Below are 19,846 nucleotides of genomic sequence, written 5' to 3'. Positions count from 1 at the left end.
AGGGAAATTATTATTTTTTTTAATTGAAAACCTAATTTTACATAGATCTGACACTTTATTTTAGTGTTTTGTATGGTGCATGTGATGCATGTAATGGGCAAAAAAAAATTGATTAAATAAAAAAAAATCTTCCTACTTTTGGTCAATAAAATTTTTTCAGGAGGGGGCATTTCAATGAGGCGGGAGGCAATTCCAAACAAACTATAATTCTATTTTGGCCTAAGTGACCCTGCATGTTAACATAATTGAAATAAAACAATCAGAGGCCTGCTCAATAGAGCAAGCACTTGCGAACATTTCTATTGGAGGTGTAGGAAATTTTTATGAGTGCTTGTGAAGGTTCGCTCTGTTGAACAGGCCTCTGGTGTTTAAAAGTACCGTAAATCTGGAAATTTTTGCTGTAGATAAATTTTTAGCAAATTTGCGAGTTCCTTGCATTCGCAGAAATATTTTTCTTAAAAACAAAACAACAATAAGAAAATGTAAACACAAGAGGCCCATGGGCCTCATCGCTCACCTGAGCACTGTGGCTAGGAAAAAGCAGAATTGGTTTATACTTGAAAAGCTTAAATCCAAAAGTAGTCCAAAGACCAATCATGGCTTTGCTATTCATGAGAAGAAGATTTTTAAAGAATTTTCCTATACATTTCTATGTAAAAATTTGGTCGGCCATTTAAGCCCCACCATACCCTTGGGGGTCATGATTTGAGCAAACTTGAATCTACACTACCTGAGGATGCTTCCATATAAATATGATCAATTATGGCTTTGCTATTCTTGAGAAGAAGATTTCTAAAGAATTTTCCTACAAATTTCTATGTAAAACTTTGGTCGGCCATTTTGGCCCCGCCCTACCCCTGGGGGTCATGATTTAAACAAACTTGAATCTACACTACCTGAGGATGCTTCCATATAAATATGATCAATTATGGCTTTGCTATTCTTGAGAAGAAGATTTTTAAAGAATTTTCCTATACATTTCTATGTAAAACTTTTGTCGGCCATTTTGGCCCTGCCCTACCCCTGGGGGTCATGATTTGAACAAACTTGAATCTACACTACCTGAGGATGCTTCCATATAAATATGATCAATTATGGCTATGCTATTCTTGAGAAGAAGAATTTTCTATGTAAAAATTTGGTCGGCCATTTCGGCCCCGCCCTACCCCTGGGGGTCATGATGTGAACAAACTTGAATCCACACTACCTGAGGATGCTTCCATATAAATATGATCAATTATGGCTTTGCTATTCTTGAGAAGAAGATTTCTAAAGAATTTTCCTATATATTTCTATGTAAAACTTTGGACGGCCATTTTGGCCCCGCCCTACCCCCGGGGGTCATGATTTGAACAAACTTGAATCTACATTACCTGAGCATGCTCCCATATAAATATGATGAATTATGGCTTTGTCATTTTTGAGAAGAAGATTTTTAAAGAATTTTCCTATATATTTCTATTTAAAACTTTGGTCGGCCATTTTGGCCCCGCCCTACCCCCTGGGGTCATGATTTGAACAAACTTGAATCTACACTACCTGAGCATGCTCCCATATAAATTTGATGAATTATGGCTTTGTCATTCTTTAGAAGAAGATTTTTAAAGAATTTTCCTATATATTTCTATGTAAAACTTTGGTCGGCCATTTTGGCCCCGCCCTACCCACGGGGGTCATGATTTGAACAAACTTGAATCTACATTTCCTGAGTATGCTCCCATATAAATATGATGAATTATGGCTTTGTCATTTTTGAGAAGATTTTTAAAGAATTTTCCTATATATTTCTATGTAAAACTTTGGTCGGCCACTTTGGCCCCGCCCTACCCCCAGGGGTCATGATTTGAACAAACTTGAATCTACACTACCTGAGGATGCTCCCATATAAATATGATGAATGAATTTTCCTATATATTTCTATGTAAAACTTTGGTCGGCCATTTTGGCCCCGCCCTACCCCCGGGGGTCATGATTTGAACAAACTTGAATCTACACTACCTGAGCATGCTCCCATATAAATTTGATGAATTATGGCTTTGTCATTCTTTAGAAGAAGATTTTTAAAGAATTTTCCTATATATTTCTATGTAAAACTTTGGTCGGCCATTTTGGCCCCTCCCTACCCCCGGGAGTCATGATTTGAACAAACTTGAATCTACACTACCTGCGGATGCTCCCATATAAATATGATGAATTATGGCTTTGTCATTTTTGAGAAGAAGATTTTTAAAGAATTTTCCTATATATTTCTATGTAAAACTTTGGACGGCCATTTTGGCCCCGCCCTACCCCCTGGGGTCATGATTTGAACAAACTTGAATCTACACTACCTGAGCATGCTCCCATACAAATTTGATGAATAATGGCTTTGTCATTCTTTAGAAGAAGATTTTTAAAGAATTTTCCTATATATTTCTATGTAAAACTTTGGTCGGCCATTTTGGCCCCGCCCTACCCCCGGGGGTCATGATTTGAACAAACTTGAATCTACACTACCTGAGGATGTTTCCCCATAAGTTTCATCTTTCCTGGCACAGTGGTTCTTGAGAAGAAGATTTTTAAAATATGCCACCAAATTTTCATTAATTCCCAATTATCTCCCCTTGAATGAGGGCGTGACCCTTCATTTGAACAAACTTGAATCCCCTTCACCCAAGGATACTTTGTGGCAAGTTTGGTTGAAATTGGCCCAGCGGTTCTGGAGAAGAAGTGGAAAATGTGAAAAGTTTACAGACAGACAGACAGACGGACAGACAGACGGACGCCGGACAAAATGTGATCAGAAAAGCTCACTTGAGCCTTCGGCTCAGGTGAGCTAAAAATAGTAGTAATTCGCAAAATTTTGAAACATAAAAATTAATCAACAGCATTTTGACCCAGATTCGCAAAATAAAATCGACGTAAAAATTTCCAGATTTACGGTATATATAAAATGCATCTAAGCTGGATGTTTCTCTTCATATTCTTTGGTATCAAACAACGTAATTTAACAGTACAAACAGGATAGGTAAGGGAGCTTTCTGGGTATATTATGTTTTACTGATAATAAATGCACATTTTACAGACTGTGGATGTTAAAACAACATTGCTTAGTAATATAAAGGGAAAAATGGAAGTTTGCTATAAGATCTTTATGGTATTTCTGTATAGGCTCACATTCCACTAGAATCCACAGCTATGGATCTGACTGCAGCACCGTGACAAAGCATCTTCACCAGAGGCTCATTAACATTAGGCGACCACATCGTCACACTTCCTATAAGCAGTAATGAAGAAACTCATTATTAATAAAAAGAATATTTGGTTCATACTAATGGCTGGCTCTTCTGTGTATGGTAAACCCTCTTGTGTGCAATTTGTACATCTACCTACATTGATCTATTGATTACATCATTGAATGATACATGTAACACTGCCCTAAGCCAGTTCAAATGCAATGCTCCAATAATATTTTCAGAATTAAGTCCTGAATTTGTCTTTGAAACAACAATTAATTTTCCCTGTACAGAGACTTACCTCCGGGATGTCCGAGGCAGATGATGGCATTGTGAGGATTCTGACACATGACGTCCAGCCTGCCCAGACCAGTGCTGTGTCCGGCGACCTTCTGACCCACCGAGACATCCAACCAGTACAGGTAACCATTGACATTCTGGAGAGATAGCATCAATAAATCACAACTTTTTTATTTCAAGATATCTGGTGATTGTGAGATTAGGAGGGGTAGGGTTTGTATGAATCTAAATACCAGTATTTTCTGTATAATTTTATGAGTAAAATCTTTTAAGTTGTATTTACTTAACTCCCTGCTATTTTCTAATTACTTGCATCTTGATTTGCGCAATTAATTTCAATTTAATATTCAAATACCCAGATGTCTCACTGCTATTTTCTAATTACTTGCATCTTGATTGGCGCAATTAATTTCAACTTAATATTCAAATACCCATATGTCTTAAATACTTTTTTATTTCAAAAGCCTGAATTTCCAAATGAGAACATTTAAACATCTTCAACAAAGAAAACAACATAAGAAATCTTACCGAGCTGGCCAGGAGGAAGTGGTAGGGGAGAAACTCCAGCCTGAGAACCTCATGTAGCTGCTTCAGACAGTGTAACTCTATCCCCTGATTGTCATACACATAGGTCCACTCCTTCTGGGCAACAGCAAACATTGTCTCCTGATGAAGCCACCTGTAAACAAATGACATCAATAAGTATGAATTTGGGTATTCCATCTATAAATATATGACACATATATGCAGGAATATGGGCATTATTCTGTGAATTGAAAGTGCTGAAAAATAATACAGTACATAAATACATACAGTACAGTCTTTGACTAACCCCATGAGTCAGAAGCCCGGGACCTGGTACAATTGGAAGGAAGCATGTGGAAATTACACACTTATCACTTATAAGCCCAAAGGGCATGTAAATTCTGAGGCATAAGCCTTAAATAAGACCAATAACATTATACAGAATTAAAAGTCTTTGATTCTCCAACTAAAGTGAAGCAAATAAAATTTTAATGACAGTTTATTCTACCATGATTTCCAAGGGCCTTTAAGTCTTTTTTTTCAAAAGAGACACAAAGAGTGTACAGGTTGAAAAAATATTAATGTCAAGACAATAGATCCATAGAATGGAATTCGGATCATTTCCTTGGCATGAAATGGCAAATACATGTCAGAATAAAATAACTTGATAAATTTTTGGTCATGTAAATATTTTTTCAGGCTAGTGTAATTGGTGGTTAAACTTGCCCAAAGGGCATGTGCTAAAAATAAGATTTTGCGAAGACTGTACATATGTCTAGTGCTGCTGAGCTTTCTGAAAGTTCCTATGGTCAATGCATTTCTTTCATGACACAATGTCTCCTACAAACTTGACTTCATCATCAATGACTATAATTGTGAAGTATGGTTGAGAGTTTTCTGCATTTTAGGTTTCACATTTAACATTTGTGAAAAAAGATTTCACTTAAGGAATAAGAAAGAGATTTTTCTCAAAGTAAAAGTTTGTTTTATGAACCTTATGTCTCTGACTGTTTCCATGACATTAACTTCACACAGCAATCTCTTTGTCAGCCAATCCATAGCTGCTACATGACCTTTGCTCCCAGCTATTAATAGATATTTCCCATTCCTGGTGTACTGCAACTTGTATGGGCCAAATTGTGGAAGGTCCAGATTGAAATGCTAAATAAATGAAGCAGCACATATATAGGCAATGTAAACAAAAATGTTTATACACACTGACAAAGATTATTGCTATTAAACAGAAAAGTAAATTTAAAGTAAACTATTTTATTAACCAATCTACAGAATGTTTATATTAAAACAGAATTGATTAGTAGTCATTGAAATTTTACTTTTTTAGGGTGGACATGAATTAATATGTCCTATCCAACATAAACTGGGAGATGAATTTTATGTCAAAATAGACTAGGTGTCGAATTGTGAAGTGTAAATAATCATGGAAAAAAGTAAAATGGGAAAGAAATTTAACATCAGAAGTCACAGTGCGGCGGATTGAACAAATTTTGATTAGACAGGTTTTTCTGTTAATCTACTGCATACCAGTAGTTCTAGTATCACAGAAATTTAGATCAATAAAATGAAGACATTAATTAAGTTACTACAGTGTATACTGACTTTCTGAGCTGTTGTTATGTCTACTGACTGGACAATGTCAGACTGACTGACATTAGTGGTGCTCTCTCCATCCTCCGGTATCAGAAAACTGAAAGAAAAAAAGTTATCATTATTCTTACTGTAAACTAGAAAATTGACCAGTCAGCAAGGGCCCCGCCATGGGGTAGAATTATAAGGGTGCAGCTTATGGAATGATTAAAAAATGTACGAAGAATAAGCAACAGCAACTGTATTCTTAAAATTTCAAGATAATTCATGAATATTCAAAAACCTGTAAATAATACCCTTGTATTTACATTAGGCAGTAAAGAAAAACTTAATATTGGATGTATATTTAAACAATAATGAAGCTTATGTTATATAAAACGCCAGCCTTCAATGAATGCAAATATCATGAAGACTTGACCTTAACTTCAAAACAAACAGCATTTGCAGACAATTTAAGGTTTTCATTAATCTTAAAATGACAGATAAAGATAAGCCTACTACTAAATTTTCTGCAGCAGGCTAGATAATTAATCCCAAGGGATTAACTGTACCTCTCTCATCCTTTTATTCTAAAGTTACAATAACATGTATAAGAACTTTTTCAGTATTTATAATGATAGAATGGGGTTTTTATGCAACTACCTTAAAAATTTATAATATTCTTGAATTTACAAAAAGGGGAAAAAAGTAAAAATAAAAAATAAATCTTCTTTAATCTATTTCTTGTTTTTAGAATTCAATGAAATCATATCTATTTTAACAACCAGAAGTCTCTGTCGAGACTGAAGCTCTACTGGTTTGAACTTATAGCAAAGGAAGAGAAGAGTACTTAAGCAGCTGGGATTTGAAACTTTACAACAGCAATATATAGAATAATGATCGTTGATAAAGTCTCTTTATGTTCTTAGTGTAGTCTACTTGTGTGCCAAGTTATACTGAAATCAGACCAAAACTGTAGGAGGAGTAGCATTTTGAAACAATTTTACAGACATTTCTATTTTTAGTAACCACGGCAACACAGTTCATCAAAATTAAAATTTGATAAACAGAATTATGTATCTTCGTGTATTCTACTTGTGTGCCAAGTTATACTGAAATCAGACCAAAACTGTAGGAGGAGTAGCATTTTGAAACAATTTTACAGATATTTCTATTTTTAGTAACCACGGCAACACCGTTCATCGAAATCAAAAACCGATACACAGATTTATGTATCTTAGTGTATTCTACTTGTGTGCCAAATTATACTGAAATCAGACCAAAACTGTAGGAGGAGTAGCATTTTGAAAGAATTTCACAGAAATTTCTATTTTTAGTAACCACGGCAACACCGTTCATCGAAATCAAAAACCGATACACAGAATTATGTATCTTAGTGTAGTCTACTTGTGTGCCAAGTTATACTGAAATCAGACCAAAACTGTAGGAGGAGTAGCATTTTGAAAGAATTTCACAGAAATTTCTATTTTTAGTAACCACGGCAACACCGTTCATCGAAATCAAAAACCGATACACAGAATTATGTTTCTTAGTGTATTCTACTTGTGTGCCAAGTTATACTGAAATCAGACCAAAACTGTAGGAGGAGTAGCATTTTGAAAGAACTTCACAGAAATTTCTATTTTTAGTAACCACGGCAACACCGTTCATCGAAATCAAAAACCGATACACAGAATTATGTTTCTTAGTGTATTCTACTTGTGTGCCAAGTTATACTGAAATCAGACCAAAACTGTAGGAGGAGTAGCATTTTGAAAAATTGTTTACAGACAGACAGACGGACGGACGCCGGACGCATTACTATCGCATAAGCTCTTCTGGTCTCTGACCAGTAGAGCTAAAAATAAAGTATGAACATTTATATTTAAATCCACATTTCTGAGTGTTCATAGCATTCCAAATTGACTTAACTTCAAAACAAACTTCACTTGCAGACAGAGGTGGTAATTCATCTCAATTTGACAGATAAAGATAATGCTTTGGATTTTCTTCAGCAGGAAAGCTAATTAATCTCAAGGGACTCATAGCAGCATTCAGCTTACAATGGGAACATCTTTAGCAGTTATCTCTCTTTGCCAATGCATTCTTATATAAAGTTAAGGAATCTACCCCACCACCCAGCTCCAAACCAGGGGACATACAGAAACAAACTTAGCATCAAAATATGTCTTTCTGCCTATTAAACTACCATACCAAATTTGATCTTAATTGGGCAACCATAAAAAAAAGTTATTGGGAAAAAACAGATAATTTGTGGACGGAAGAGTGACAGACGGACAGTTAGACAGACAGACAGACGGACAGACAGAGTGATTACTATAGGGAAATCAGACCAAAACTGTAGGAGGAGTAGCATTTTGAAAGAACTTCACAGAAATTTCTATTTTTAGTAACCACGGCAACACCGTTCATCGAAATCAAAAACCGATACACAGAATTATGTTTCTTAGTGTATTCTACTTGTGTGCCAAGTTATACTGAAATCAGACCAAAACTGTAGGAGGAGTAGCATTTTGAAAGAACTTCACAGAAATTTCTATTTTTAGTAACCACGGCAACATCGTTCATCGAAATCAAAAACCGATACACAGATTTATGTATCTTAGTGTAGTCTACTTGTGTGCCAAGTTATACTGAAATCAGACCAAAACTGTAGGAGGAGTAGCATTTTGAAAGAATTTCACAGAAATTTCTATTTTTAGTAACCACGGCAACACCGTTCATCGAAATCAAAAACCGATACACAGAATTATGTATCTTAGTGTAGTCTACTTGTGTGCCAAGTTATATTGAAATTAGACCAAAACTGTAGGAGGAGTAGCATTTTGAAAAATTGTTTACAGACAGACAGACAGACGGACGGACGCCGGACGCATTACTATCGCATAAGCTCTTCTGGTCTCTGACCAGTAGAGCTAAAAATAAAGTATGAACATTTATATTTAAATCCACATTTCTGAGTGTTCATAGCATTCCAAATTGACTTAACTTCAAAACAAACTTCACTTGCAGACAGAGGTGGTAATTCATCTCAATTTGACAGATAAAGATAATGCTTTGGATTTTCTTCAGCAGGAAAGCTAATTAATCTCAAGGGACTCATAGCAGCATTCAGCTTACAATGGGAACATCTTTAGCAGTTATCTCTCTTTGCCAATGCATTCTTATATAAAGTTAAGGAATCTACCCCACCACCCAGCTCCAAACCAGGGGACATACAGAAACAAACTTGGCATCAAATTTTGTCTTTCTGCCTACTGACCTATCATACCAAATTTGAACTTAATTGGGCAACCATAAAAAAAGTTATTGGGAAAAAACAGATAATTTGTGGACGGAAGAGTGACAGACGGACAGTTAGACAGACAGACAGACGGACAGACAGAGTGATTACTATAGGGCACCCGCAAATCCTTGCGGGGCCCTAATTAATATCCTCTCTGTTTAAATCAAGTCGTTTCTATCACAATCTTCATCACAAATAATTTCTGTCAGAATGTAAAACTTTCCCTATACATGTACATGTAGCTCTCTTTGTAAGATGCATTTACAAAAGACAATCTTATAGCCAAACAAAAAAGGTAATCTGATTATGTAAAAACTTACCCGGGCTCTTCTTGTAAGAGGCGTTCTGATCGAGCTGCCTGTTTTACTGCCATTTTTAACTTCTTTTCATTTTGAACCAGTTTAACATGTCCATGGAAGGTACGTGTTCCTTTCTAAATTGACAAGTTATTGTTTTTTAAATAAAAATTTGGTTAATTTTTTCTGATACATTCATATAGATATGTCTTTTTTATAGCTTTGATAAAATTAATAAATTATTAAGTTGATGTTGTAAAGGATCTGTAAATAGATTTACTGTTTGCATCTGTTTTCCTCTCTGATATTTTGACATTAACTTTTTGGATACAGGTGCATCTCCTGGGTATTCATCCTGTATAAAGATAAATTATTATACTCACAGTATATATTTTTAAAAAAGAAATTAATCAAACAAAAAGTGCACATATAAAATAAAACATTATACATGAAATTAACTAAACTAAGCTAAATAGTTTAGAATGAATATGATATATACATCATGATACATGCAATTGAAAAGTCTCTGAAAATATTTTTACAGAAGTTTGTAGCCTATTATTTCATTTTCCCGAAGTTTTATTCATGCAAACTTGCAAATGACATTTATAAGTCATACTTTTCTAAATTCTCTAGGTCCTTTGTGTGATTTCTTATTCACATTGCTGTCTTTTTTGGATGCTTTAGAGTCCTTCCTTGGGCCGTGTTGAAGTCTTTTAACATCTTTATGAGGTCCATCTTTCTGTACTTTACTTTTCAGTTTGTTTTTCACTTTCTCTGTTGGTTGTTTGTATCTGACTGTATCTGATGGTTGCTCATCTCTCACTTTATTTGACAGTTGTTTGTCTCTCAGTTTATCTGATGGTTGTTTGTTGTCACTGATGTCTTTAGATTCTGTTCGCTGTTCTTCACAGGTCCCATCCTTTCTTTGTTTCCTCTTCTCCTTTCGCTGCTTAAACTGGGCCTTCCTTTTTTGAAAGTCTTTAATAAGTTTTTTACGAAATTTTTTTATGGACTTTTTCGTTTGGTTAGAGTTTTCTTTGCCCAACTTGGATATTTCACCATCAATCCCTTCTTTCACCACACCATCTGATTTTGTAGTATCCATTAGTCTGAGCAATATTCCTTAGATTTGGGAAGAGGAAGAAGGTAAATTGCTTTTACAGCTGTGCTGTTGCTCAATGCTGTAATATTGATTGAGAATATAATAAGACCGCGGAACTTTAACTGGCAAAATTGGAAATATACAGCTTACGTCATTTCTATCTTTTACAATCAAAACATTCAAAGATAGACAGCGTAATGGGCGGGTACAATTCGAAGCGGACGTTTGGAAAACATCGGATTGAAATTGCAGATCAAAATTAATTTTCAATCCACCTCAGCTACGCTAGAAGGCACATTACTGATTGACCCAAAAGACAGTATAATTTCAATTTTGGTACAGTTTGAATTTTTTTGTCCAGTGTTTTTAAAAAAAATATTAAGGGACAAATATTTCATTTCTCTTTGGTAAATATATGTTTGTGTTAGGAGAGGGGGGGGGGGGGGGGGGAGGGGCTTAACAATTTTAAATAAAGTTGTCCAATATTTTTCAGAGAGAATAAGTATAAAACTAATGCACTCTTATAGCCCTAGAAATAAAATATATTGTCATGTTACATGTAAGTCATTACCTGACTCGACAATTTTTTACCCCCCCCCCATCTAGAATCAAATATCTCCTGAAAAATAACCTTTGTCTTCTATGATCTTTCGAGTCCCTAAAATTATAAGCTAAAACTCGTATTAATGTGAACTTCAAACAATATGTATTCGGGAGTTGAAATTAGTTGATTTTTGGATCATATATTCACTCTTAGCTTTGAAAACAGTTCAGGTGGAATGAAAATGAATTTCGATCTGCAATTTCAATCCGATGTTTTCCACATGTCCACGTCGAATTGTAGCGTAGCTGAGGTGGATTGAAAATGAATTTCGATCTGCAATTTCAATCAGATGTTTTCCAAACGTCCGCGTCGAATTGTACCCGCTCATATACGCTGTCTATCACTGAATGTTTTGATTGTAACAGATAGAAATGACGTAAGCTGTATATTTCCAATTTTGCCAGTTAATGTTCTGCGGTCTTATGTATGGCTTTGGTTATTATACTATAGATTTTTCTTCAATTATTTATTTAGCTTGAAAAACTGGAGAGTCCCACTCATTGTGGTATTGTAATGGGACTTAAGGGTGAAACGTTTACTGAATTTTGTAAACGTTTAAACGAGCAGCAGTAAACGAAACGGTACCGTTTAAACGGGAGATTTTTATGGTTGAATTTTTATGGCTACTTACTCATAAAACACTAATTTAATAAACCATTTTATCACTATAATGTAAGTGTGAGTTGTCATTACTGTTTATTTGTTGGTTTTTATGACGAAAGATAAGGAAGTGTCAAAAAAACTAAGATAGCAATATAAAAATATAATACGATAACAATGAGGGTTCCGGTTTACGTTTAACTTTTCAAAGCTCTATATTCAACATTATACCGTTATAAGCATGATACTTTTTATTTTCTTATCAATAAAAAGCAACAACAAAGGTTATTTATTTTAGAACATATTCTTGGAAAAATAAAATAATACATCGCTAGTTTTCACTACTCGGAAATCGGAATTAAATATGGTTTCTAGAAGTTTTCTTTAATATTACGTTTCCGGCATCGATTATAACAAAAAAAAAATGTTTGTAACAGACACAGAGTGTGTTTTCTTTAGTAAATATGAAATAAAACAACTTGTTTGGATAAAAGGTTTTTTTTCTGATAGACATTAATTAATAACCTTCGTGTAAACGTTTACTCAATTTGTAAACGTTTAGAGCATTTAATCGAAACGTCGCCGTTTACACGTGTAATCGTTTCGCCCTTAATGGGACTACATACTAAAATAGACCTGCTGTAACCTGCCAGGCAAAAATATCAGGGATTAGTCTAGGTTTTTGGGGAAACTACCCTTTCTGAGAAATTGGGAAAGTCTGAGAACCACTCAAGTGAGTGCAGGGCAAGCCCTGCTTGGGCGACATTTGAATTTCAGCATTTTTATGACCATTTAAAGCGCTTAAAGTAACAAAGTAAAACCACATTTCTCATATACTGAAAAATTTTACTTTAAATTTTCAGTTTTTATGAAGGAAAAAAATATTTGAGGTTTTTATTATTATAAAGGAAATATTTTATTCATCAAGAGGGGAAAATTAGATCTTCAGGTGAAATTTTCTTTAGGGGAAAAACACCTAATATCAGTAGTAAATATGCCCTAGATTAATCCCTGAATATATTTACAAAGTATGTCTATACGAGTAACGACACGCCATGCTATTTATCAAGTAAATTAGATTCATATTTTTTTTTATATAAATGGCTTTAATAGACCACATAGATAATGTCTTAATAAAACACAAACATTTTTTATAGCACAATTTGGAGAATTCATTAGTTTTTCAGACTTCATATGTACTTGAGTACAACTATCTAGAAATTCCACACGCCTGTTGCGTTATTGCTGATGTATATTTTATTTAATATATCTGTATTCTGTATTAGAAATACATGTAAACTATAAGTTGACAATTAAGTTATTATCAACCAAAAAAATATTTGTATTCATTGCATACTTTCGTATCCACTTTCATAATTTAACTGTAAATAAACGTATTTATTAAAATGTCCATAAATAATTTGACAATTTAGGTATGTATGATGTATTATCTATTCTAATGGGATGAGTAAATTCGGTCACAGATACAGTGTAGTCCGCACATATTTATGTCAACTTTAACATAAAATTCAAAGCCGTGTTTTATTCATGATAAAACCCCTAACTTCCAATATATTTTACTAAAAAAATTATCGTAAAAGAAACAGTTTTTAGTTTGTAAATTCTCTATTTACCTTTTTACACGTGACCACGTGTGCGGTGTGGAATGAAAATCAAAACATAATAGATATTAGACAAGTCGTACAACGAAAATCAAGTCGTTCCTTGATACATATTCCATCCACCGAATATAGTTTTGTTTTTCCATATGGAATCCATTGTGGCATATATGAAGAATAATTTATGAAAGAAGACAAGAAAGAAATGAATGTACAGAGAGTCTCTGGCAATTAGAATTAAATACCATTACGTCCAGAACGAATTGTCGGTGAGAGGTACATGTATAGGTGGCTCAGGCCTAGCTGCAATAATGTAGCCCTCTCCGAAATCAGATAAAAAAAAATCGGAGAGGGCTACATTATTGCAGCTAGCTCAGGCCTTATAGTCATCTGTGCCTTTTCTGTGGGTAGAGAAAATCAAAGTACTGAAAGTACTGGGAAGCGCTAAGCATGGTTCAACTAAACCCGCCTCTTGATTGCCTTGACTGCTACGTTAAATAAAACTGAGTGTAAGTTTTGTTACTTTAATAAAGTCTAAAAAATGAAAAAAAAAAATTAACTAAGTGTTGCATTTTGGATCCAGGTTTCTGCGATAAAATTGAATTTATATCAATATTACAGTCCGATTTTTTTCTTCTGACTTACCTCATTTCAGATTAGGTATAAAACTCTGCATTAGCTGGAAAGTTTTCTTTGTTGTTGTTTTCTTTTTTTTTGGGGGGGGGGGTGTGTGTGAAAAATTTTGAATACAAAAAAATGTTGCTGATATCCTTCTCTTGAATGTAAAGTAGAGAACACAAAACCTTTGAATGAAATTTTGAACAATGTATAATTCTACTCTCAAGAATATGAAGAATATTTTTCGTACTAAAATTCAAAATTGGCTGTCGGCGACTTTAATTGTTATCATCGGCCGCAGGGGTGATCTGTCTATTGTGTTTGAAAGTGTACAGGGAGAAATGAGTTATTATTTTTTATTTATTCCATCTTTAATGATAAAATATATTAGGATTATGAATTAACGATTTTTAAAATGGCATAATATTTTGTTTGAACTGTTTTTAGCATATTTTAATATTTAATCCTCCTCATAAATATTTATAAAGTTAAAATTTATATAAATAAGGTTTTACAAAATAAAAATTCCTAGCATAGGACCTTGTAATATATACACACAATCATTATAAGACTTAGTTTCTGGGTATATAAATAATGAATTGAACTTTTAAATTTTGTTTTGAATATGCTACACTTGAATAATATGATAATAATATTTTTTCAATATTTCACATTTATTTTGATACCAATCCAACCTCGTGCAGCATGTTGCTATTGTTACGGTGTAAAAAACAACTTTTTTGGACTTATTTTAAATTACAGTGTAAATTAACTTTTGGGACTTTGTGTAAATTATTGTCAAAACTTTTCTTATATTTCGGCAAATGTGATCAATTATATAAATTCCGCACAGCCTTAATCCCACCTGAGGCATAGTCAGAGATTGGACAGTTAATTCCTTAAATGACATCTGTTTATATTTATTGTCACTTAATCTTTCATCTTTAATTCTATTAAATACATACTGCTAAAATGTCACTATTCGCTCAATAATTGTTTGATACTTGATTTCTATATACCTTTTTGTATTTTTGTATTTTATTTGAACCGGAGACATTACATCTCATAGGTATACAATATTCATACATAAGATTTGTACAGGTTATATACAATATACATGTATTAATTACACAACAATATCATTTAATTATTATTTAGAACATCATTTCTTAATTGATGAGAAAAATACAAATATTTGTCCAGGTTACATAGTTCTTTAGTATTTGTAGAACTCAGTAGCTGTGCTAATTTAAATACTGATGGTTTTTTAAAATAATAACACTTAATATATTTAATTCTAAGTTCTTCATAACGAGGACATTTTAATACAAAATGAAATTCGTCCTCTATCTCACCTGACATACATATTTCACATTTTCTATCTTTTCTTTCTATATTACTATATTACTTTTGTTAATCCTTTTATTTAACTTTGTCTTTGTTCAGTATGTATGTTTTGTTGTGAAGAATTATAGTCAGTTGGAATCAGACCTTCGGTGCTGATAGTTCCCAAGCTCATGCAAAAGTATATTCCTTGCTAATTCTATATAAATTAAAAGTACAAAATTTGTAACTCGTGTTTGTGTCTTGAGGTTTAAAAGAATCTGGGTTCAACAATAAGAGGAAAGCTCACGGTTGAACCAGAATCAGTAGTAGACGGACGAAATAAACCTGTAAAACTATCATCATGTAACAAAAATCCCCGAAGACTTTATAATTGTGGACACCCCCCCCCCCCCCCCCCCCCCCCCCCCCCCCCCCCCCCCCCCCCCCCCCCCCCCCCCCCCCCCCCCCCTCGATATATTCAACCCCAGGGCTTGTTGGACATTTTTTTAAACAAATTATATTTATTACACTTATTCCTCATGTCTACAATATGAAGGGGGATTCCTGTCCGCAAGTACCCGTTATCCTTCATCTCTGACTCTCTCACACATGAATTATAATTCATTTTTACCGAAATTTAAAAAAAAAAAAGCTTGGCAATTCTGTTTCTCGTGTTATATTTGAAGCAGAATTGACAATATTTCTTTTTAAAATAAAAATGTGAAATCACATACTCTTCTATTTAGAAAAAAAATATCACATTGAAATTCGTTCGTATATTTCTTGAACTCATTTTGGCGAAAATACTTTTTAAAAAATGCTTCAGTTTTTTAACAACCAATCGTTCAGTGAAATGGATTTTTTTGCATCAAAATATTTTGTTACAGATAAAAACTACAAAACAAGTATAAACTCTATATAAATGCGTTCAAGTTTGTACTGCTAAAAGATAATTTGATGCTGTGAAATCATTATATTGATTGCCCTCTGTGTAATGCGGTTTGTTCCCATCTCGCCTTAGCTGTAAAATTTAGCATTCACATTTCGCCTTAGTAAGCTCTCAGGTGAAATAATGTGATGAAGATTGAATATATATATTTAGCATCAAGTATTTTTGGGTATTACATTTATCATTTCATTCATTGTATTCATAAATTCCCATTAACTGTTAAATTCAATCTAAAAAAATTATCATTTAAATTTTTATATCAACCCAGTAATATTTACAAATGCTAAAATTCCCATTTCGCCTTAGTACTTTTTAACTTTTTCTTACCTGGATTTCACAGTAAAGGCGATATGGGAACACACTTGTAATGCAAGTGTGATAATAAAAATCCTCGTTTGTATAAAATTTACATTGTTTGAAATAAAGGCTTGTGCAGAAGAGGGCGTGACAAATTATGTAACGAAACGACAAAATGAAGATACAAATTAGATATAGTTTAATAAATAATTTTTTATGGAATTATGCTTCTAAAAGATTTAATTCCAATTTGATTTTTTAATACTCATTGATATTTTAAGCTTTATGAGACTTAAATACATGTGCGCATAAATCTTTTTTCGGTACTTGTATTAATATATAAACATGTATGGTCATTAGTTTTTCGAATTACCACTACAGAGATTACATGTACATTTGTGACATAATGAGTGTTTGCCAGTATACTAACGCACCATATTGTTCAGAGATAAGAACCGCCCTTATCCCCTACCGCAGGATTTCCGTACATATTAATATCGACTGTACCAATTAACACCTATTATGATAACTCCTACACTAAACTTAAGTAGCGTACAGAGGGTCGGGGATTGTTAGACGGCTCAGTAAAGTTACATAACTTGCTCAGCGGCGCTATATTATATATCACTCCGCGTAATATATATAGTTCGTCATTTTGAGAACATATAATATACAACATTAAAATATATAATTTATATATAATCAACTTTAAAAGGAACCATATTACACCACGGAGATAAATTAGGTCAACAATAGTAGCCCTTGCAAAGGCATTTTAGAACCCATTTGTTTACATAATTATTGCAGCCCGGAGGACCGGGCTGCTCTATACATACAAGTTTAAGTGTTGGTGTATGGGGATTGAGGTGGGAGAAGTTATTCAGAATTAACGGTTTTCTAAACATTGAAAAGATTGTTAATCAGAATGTTTTTTTTACATTTATAAATTACGAGATGCATAATATATTTACTTCAATAAAGTGAATCTGTAAAAATATATATGTTTTTCATATTTCATATATAAAGTTGCTTATCATTTACTATCGAAAAAATGACAGATCCCTTTTTTTAGAACATTGAATTTTACTTCTCGCATAAAAACGTACTCTGCACAGTTCGTGCTTTATATTCTAAAATTGAAAATTGATATATTTTTGAATATAGGCCTAGGTGTTGCATGCGTCTAACTTCAATTTATATTTTATGCAGCCAACATTTATTTGAAGAATTAATCAAGTTTAAAATGTTATCGTTTTTGTTTGATTTTTTATCCGACTTTAAGTTTTCAAAATATTCGCGAGTATCCTCTCCATCAATTAGACGCATGCCTTTTCACACATATCGAAGCGGTTTGATGATCAAGACTCATTTCCATTGTTTACTTTATATATTTCCCGGGCGAAAATTGATGGCTACATCAATGTTTTCTTGTCATTATTTATAGAGGGCGGGTCAGGGGTGCGTTCAAAATCTTAGTGCTAGATGGATATTAGGTACAGATACCAAATTTGAACAAGAATAGCAGCCATGTAAATAATATACATTATAAATATTTATACTAAGTTTGAAATCCTGTAATCCTACTTGGATAACACTTTGCATCACGCGACATGCTGTATATACCGGTATACTAACTGAAGGAATGTTCTATATCTAATCGTAAAGTCTCGTGACACGTACACATTCAATTTTTGCATGCTTTTTCCATACATCAGTTATAAATGTAATGATTGTATAATAGAATTTATTTTAACATCTTATGGGTAGACGAGCTGTCTTTTCAAAACAACTGGGTATGCAGCATATATTAAACTACGTGTAAGTTTACTAGGAACTATGGTATTGAGTGCAGCCATGATATATGCGGTCGGTAGAGGGCGTTGAATAAAAGATCGTGAAAATCTGAAGACACCCTATAAATCGCTTGCGCATGCGCGCTTAGCGCTGAAAAAGGCCACATCTGTAGTAGGGATTTTTGTATTAAAAGAAAACAAATATTATTTCATGACATCCTATCAACTAGCTGTGGAATCGAATTTAAGATCCCTCTAACAAATATATTTAATTAAGGTGCTCCAGCTTACCATTAGCAGAGATGAATAATTGATCCAGGCTGGAGCACAGGTGCTTGAGGACAGGACCCCCCCCCCCCCCCCCCCTTCGATATAGACCCCTGGGCTTTTTCGATTTTTTTCTCATAAAAAATCTTTCATTGCCATATTTGTGATAAGATCTATTCCAGCAAATCAAAAAATTACCTAAAACAAACGTTCTTTTAAATCTACCCTTCATTCTCTAGATATATCTCTGATATATCTATAGAGAGGGTAGATATTTTTATAAAATGTAAGTTCAAACAAATTTTCTGAATTGATAGGATAGATTCTACCACAAATGTGTCATCCATATATAATTTATGTGAAAAAAGTCGAACAGGCCCGAGGGTCTATATTTGGGGTTGGGGGTGGGGGGGGGGGGGTCCTGTCCTCAAGCGACTGTGGGCTGGAGTAAAAGCAGAACGTACATGGAAGCTAAAAATTAACATTGAAGAATCAGTTTGTATATTACATGTACTCGTAAATACACATCAGATACTTTAAATAAAATATTGTAATTTACACAAATAAATTAAATGTATTAAATTACATGTAATTGTACAAATCAATCAAAGCAGTTAATTATATTTCTCTTGATAATCAAATATTTAAAAAATCTATAATAAATTGTGATTAAATTAATAAATGGACAAATTACAACTAACAGTTATAACAAAAAATTAAAAAGTCGTTTTAAAAATTTGTTTTGTATATTCTTCTTCCTTTTATCCAATTTTTCTATTTCTCAACATGTATATTCAATCATGCACTTAGGTGATATGCATGTTTTTCGTGATAACTACTTTGTGATTTATTTTAAAATCCAAACATTCAATCATAATCACTTAGGTGGTATATGCATGTTTTCATGTTTTTTTATTATAAATTAATAAATGGTCGTCAGAGGCATAATGAAATTTAAATAGAATTTGGTGAATTCAAGGACATTTTTTTTAAATCAAAAGAACTACTCTGTGATTTATTTTAAAATCCAATCAATTATATAAATTTTTTTTAGTATATTGCACGGCTTATGGCGCCTGGGAACACACATGTACATTTCTTTTCACTCTCTTAGCCTAAAATATAGATATTCATCATCATCATCATCATCATCATCATCATCATCATCTCTCTCGCTCTCTCTCTCTCTCTCTCTCTCTCTGATGGGGTTATTATTTTTATTACCATTATTTAAAAAAAAAAATCATCTTAAAAATAAATTACATAGAAGTGTATTTGGATTTATATTGTTTTTTCTCTTAATCCGTGGTATGTATAGACACCTCCTTCTTTTTTCCGAATCCCTTTGAAAAAATTGGATCCGCACTCACTTAGGTGTCGATTAAATTTAAAAATTGTGTCAGAGTTGTCGATAAGCATAGCATTTTCCGGGGATTTAATA

The 19,846-nt window shown here is 33.4% G+C and overlaps 1 protein-coding gene across 1 annotated transcript; it reads right to left on the bottom strand.

Annotated features, from left to right (window-relative positions):
* Positions 1-3,152: 3,152 nt before the first annotated feature.
* Positions 3,153-10,404, bottom strand: LOC134255537 (WD repeat-containing protein 46-like). Its single transcript, XM_062738067.1, has 8 exons — positions 9,847-10,404; positions 9,508-9,582; positions 9,252-9,364; positions 5,658-5,745; positions 5,035-5,201; positions 4,044-4,194; positions 3,517-3,652; positions 3,153-3,256 (listed from the first exon to the last, which is right to left on the bottom strand). Exons 1-8 carry the CDS (start codon positions 10,333-10,335, stop codon positions 3,153-3,155), a joined length of 1,323 nt encoding a protein of 440 aa, XP_062594051.1. The 5' UTR covers positions 10,336-10,404.
* Between the last annotated feature and the right edge of the window lie 9,442 nt (positions 10,405-19,846).

The sequence above is a fragment of the Saccostrea cucullata genome, unplaced genomic scaffold (assembly GCF_032062105.1).
Source record: "Saccostrea cucullata isolate Sc308-1 unplaced genomic scaffold, CSIRO_AGI_Scuc_v1 ctg2663, whole genome shotgun sequence".
Taxonomy (NCBI): domain Eukaryota; kingdom Metazoa; phylum Mollusca; class Bivalvia; order Ostreida; family Ostreidae; genus Saccostrea; species Saccostrea cuccullata.
The sequence above is the reverse complement of the archived record's forward strand: the minus strand, read 5'-3'. Positions and strand labels throughout refer to the sequence as shown.

Bases quoted from the DNA above. Each gene is read 5' to 3' on its own strand.
- LOC134255537 (XM_062738067.1), bottom strand. From the start codon at position 10,335: ATGGATACTACAAAATCAGATGGTGTGGTGAAAGAAGGGATTGATGGT. The intron at 9,583-9,846 runs GTATGACTTATA...ATCTTTATACAG, and splicing joins GACCTAGAGAATTTAGAAAA to GATGAATACCCAGGAGATGC. The intron at 4,195-5,034 runs GTTCATAAAACA...ATTTGTTTACAG, and splicing joins GAAACAGTCAGAGACATAAG to GTGGCTTCATCAGGAGACAA.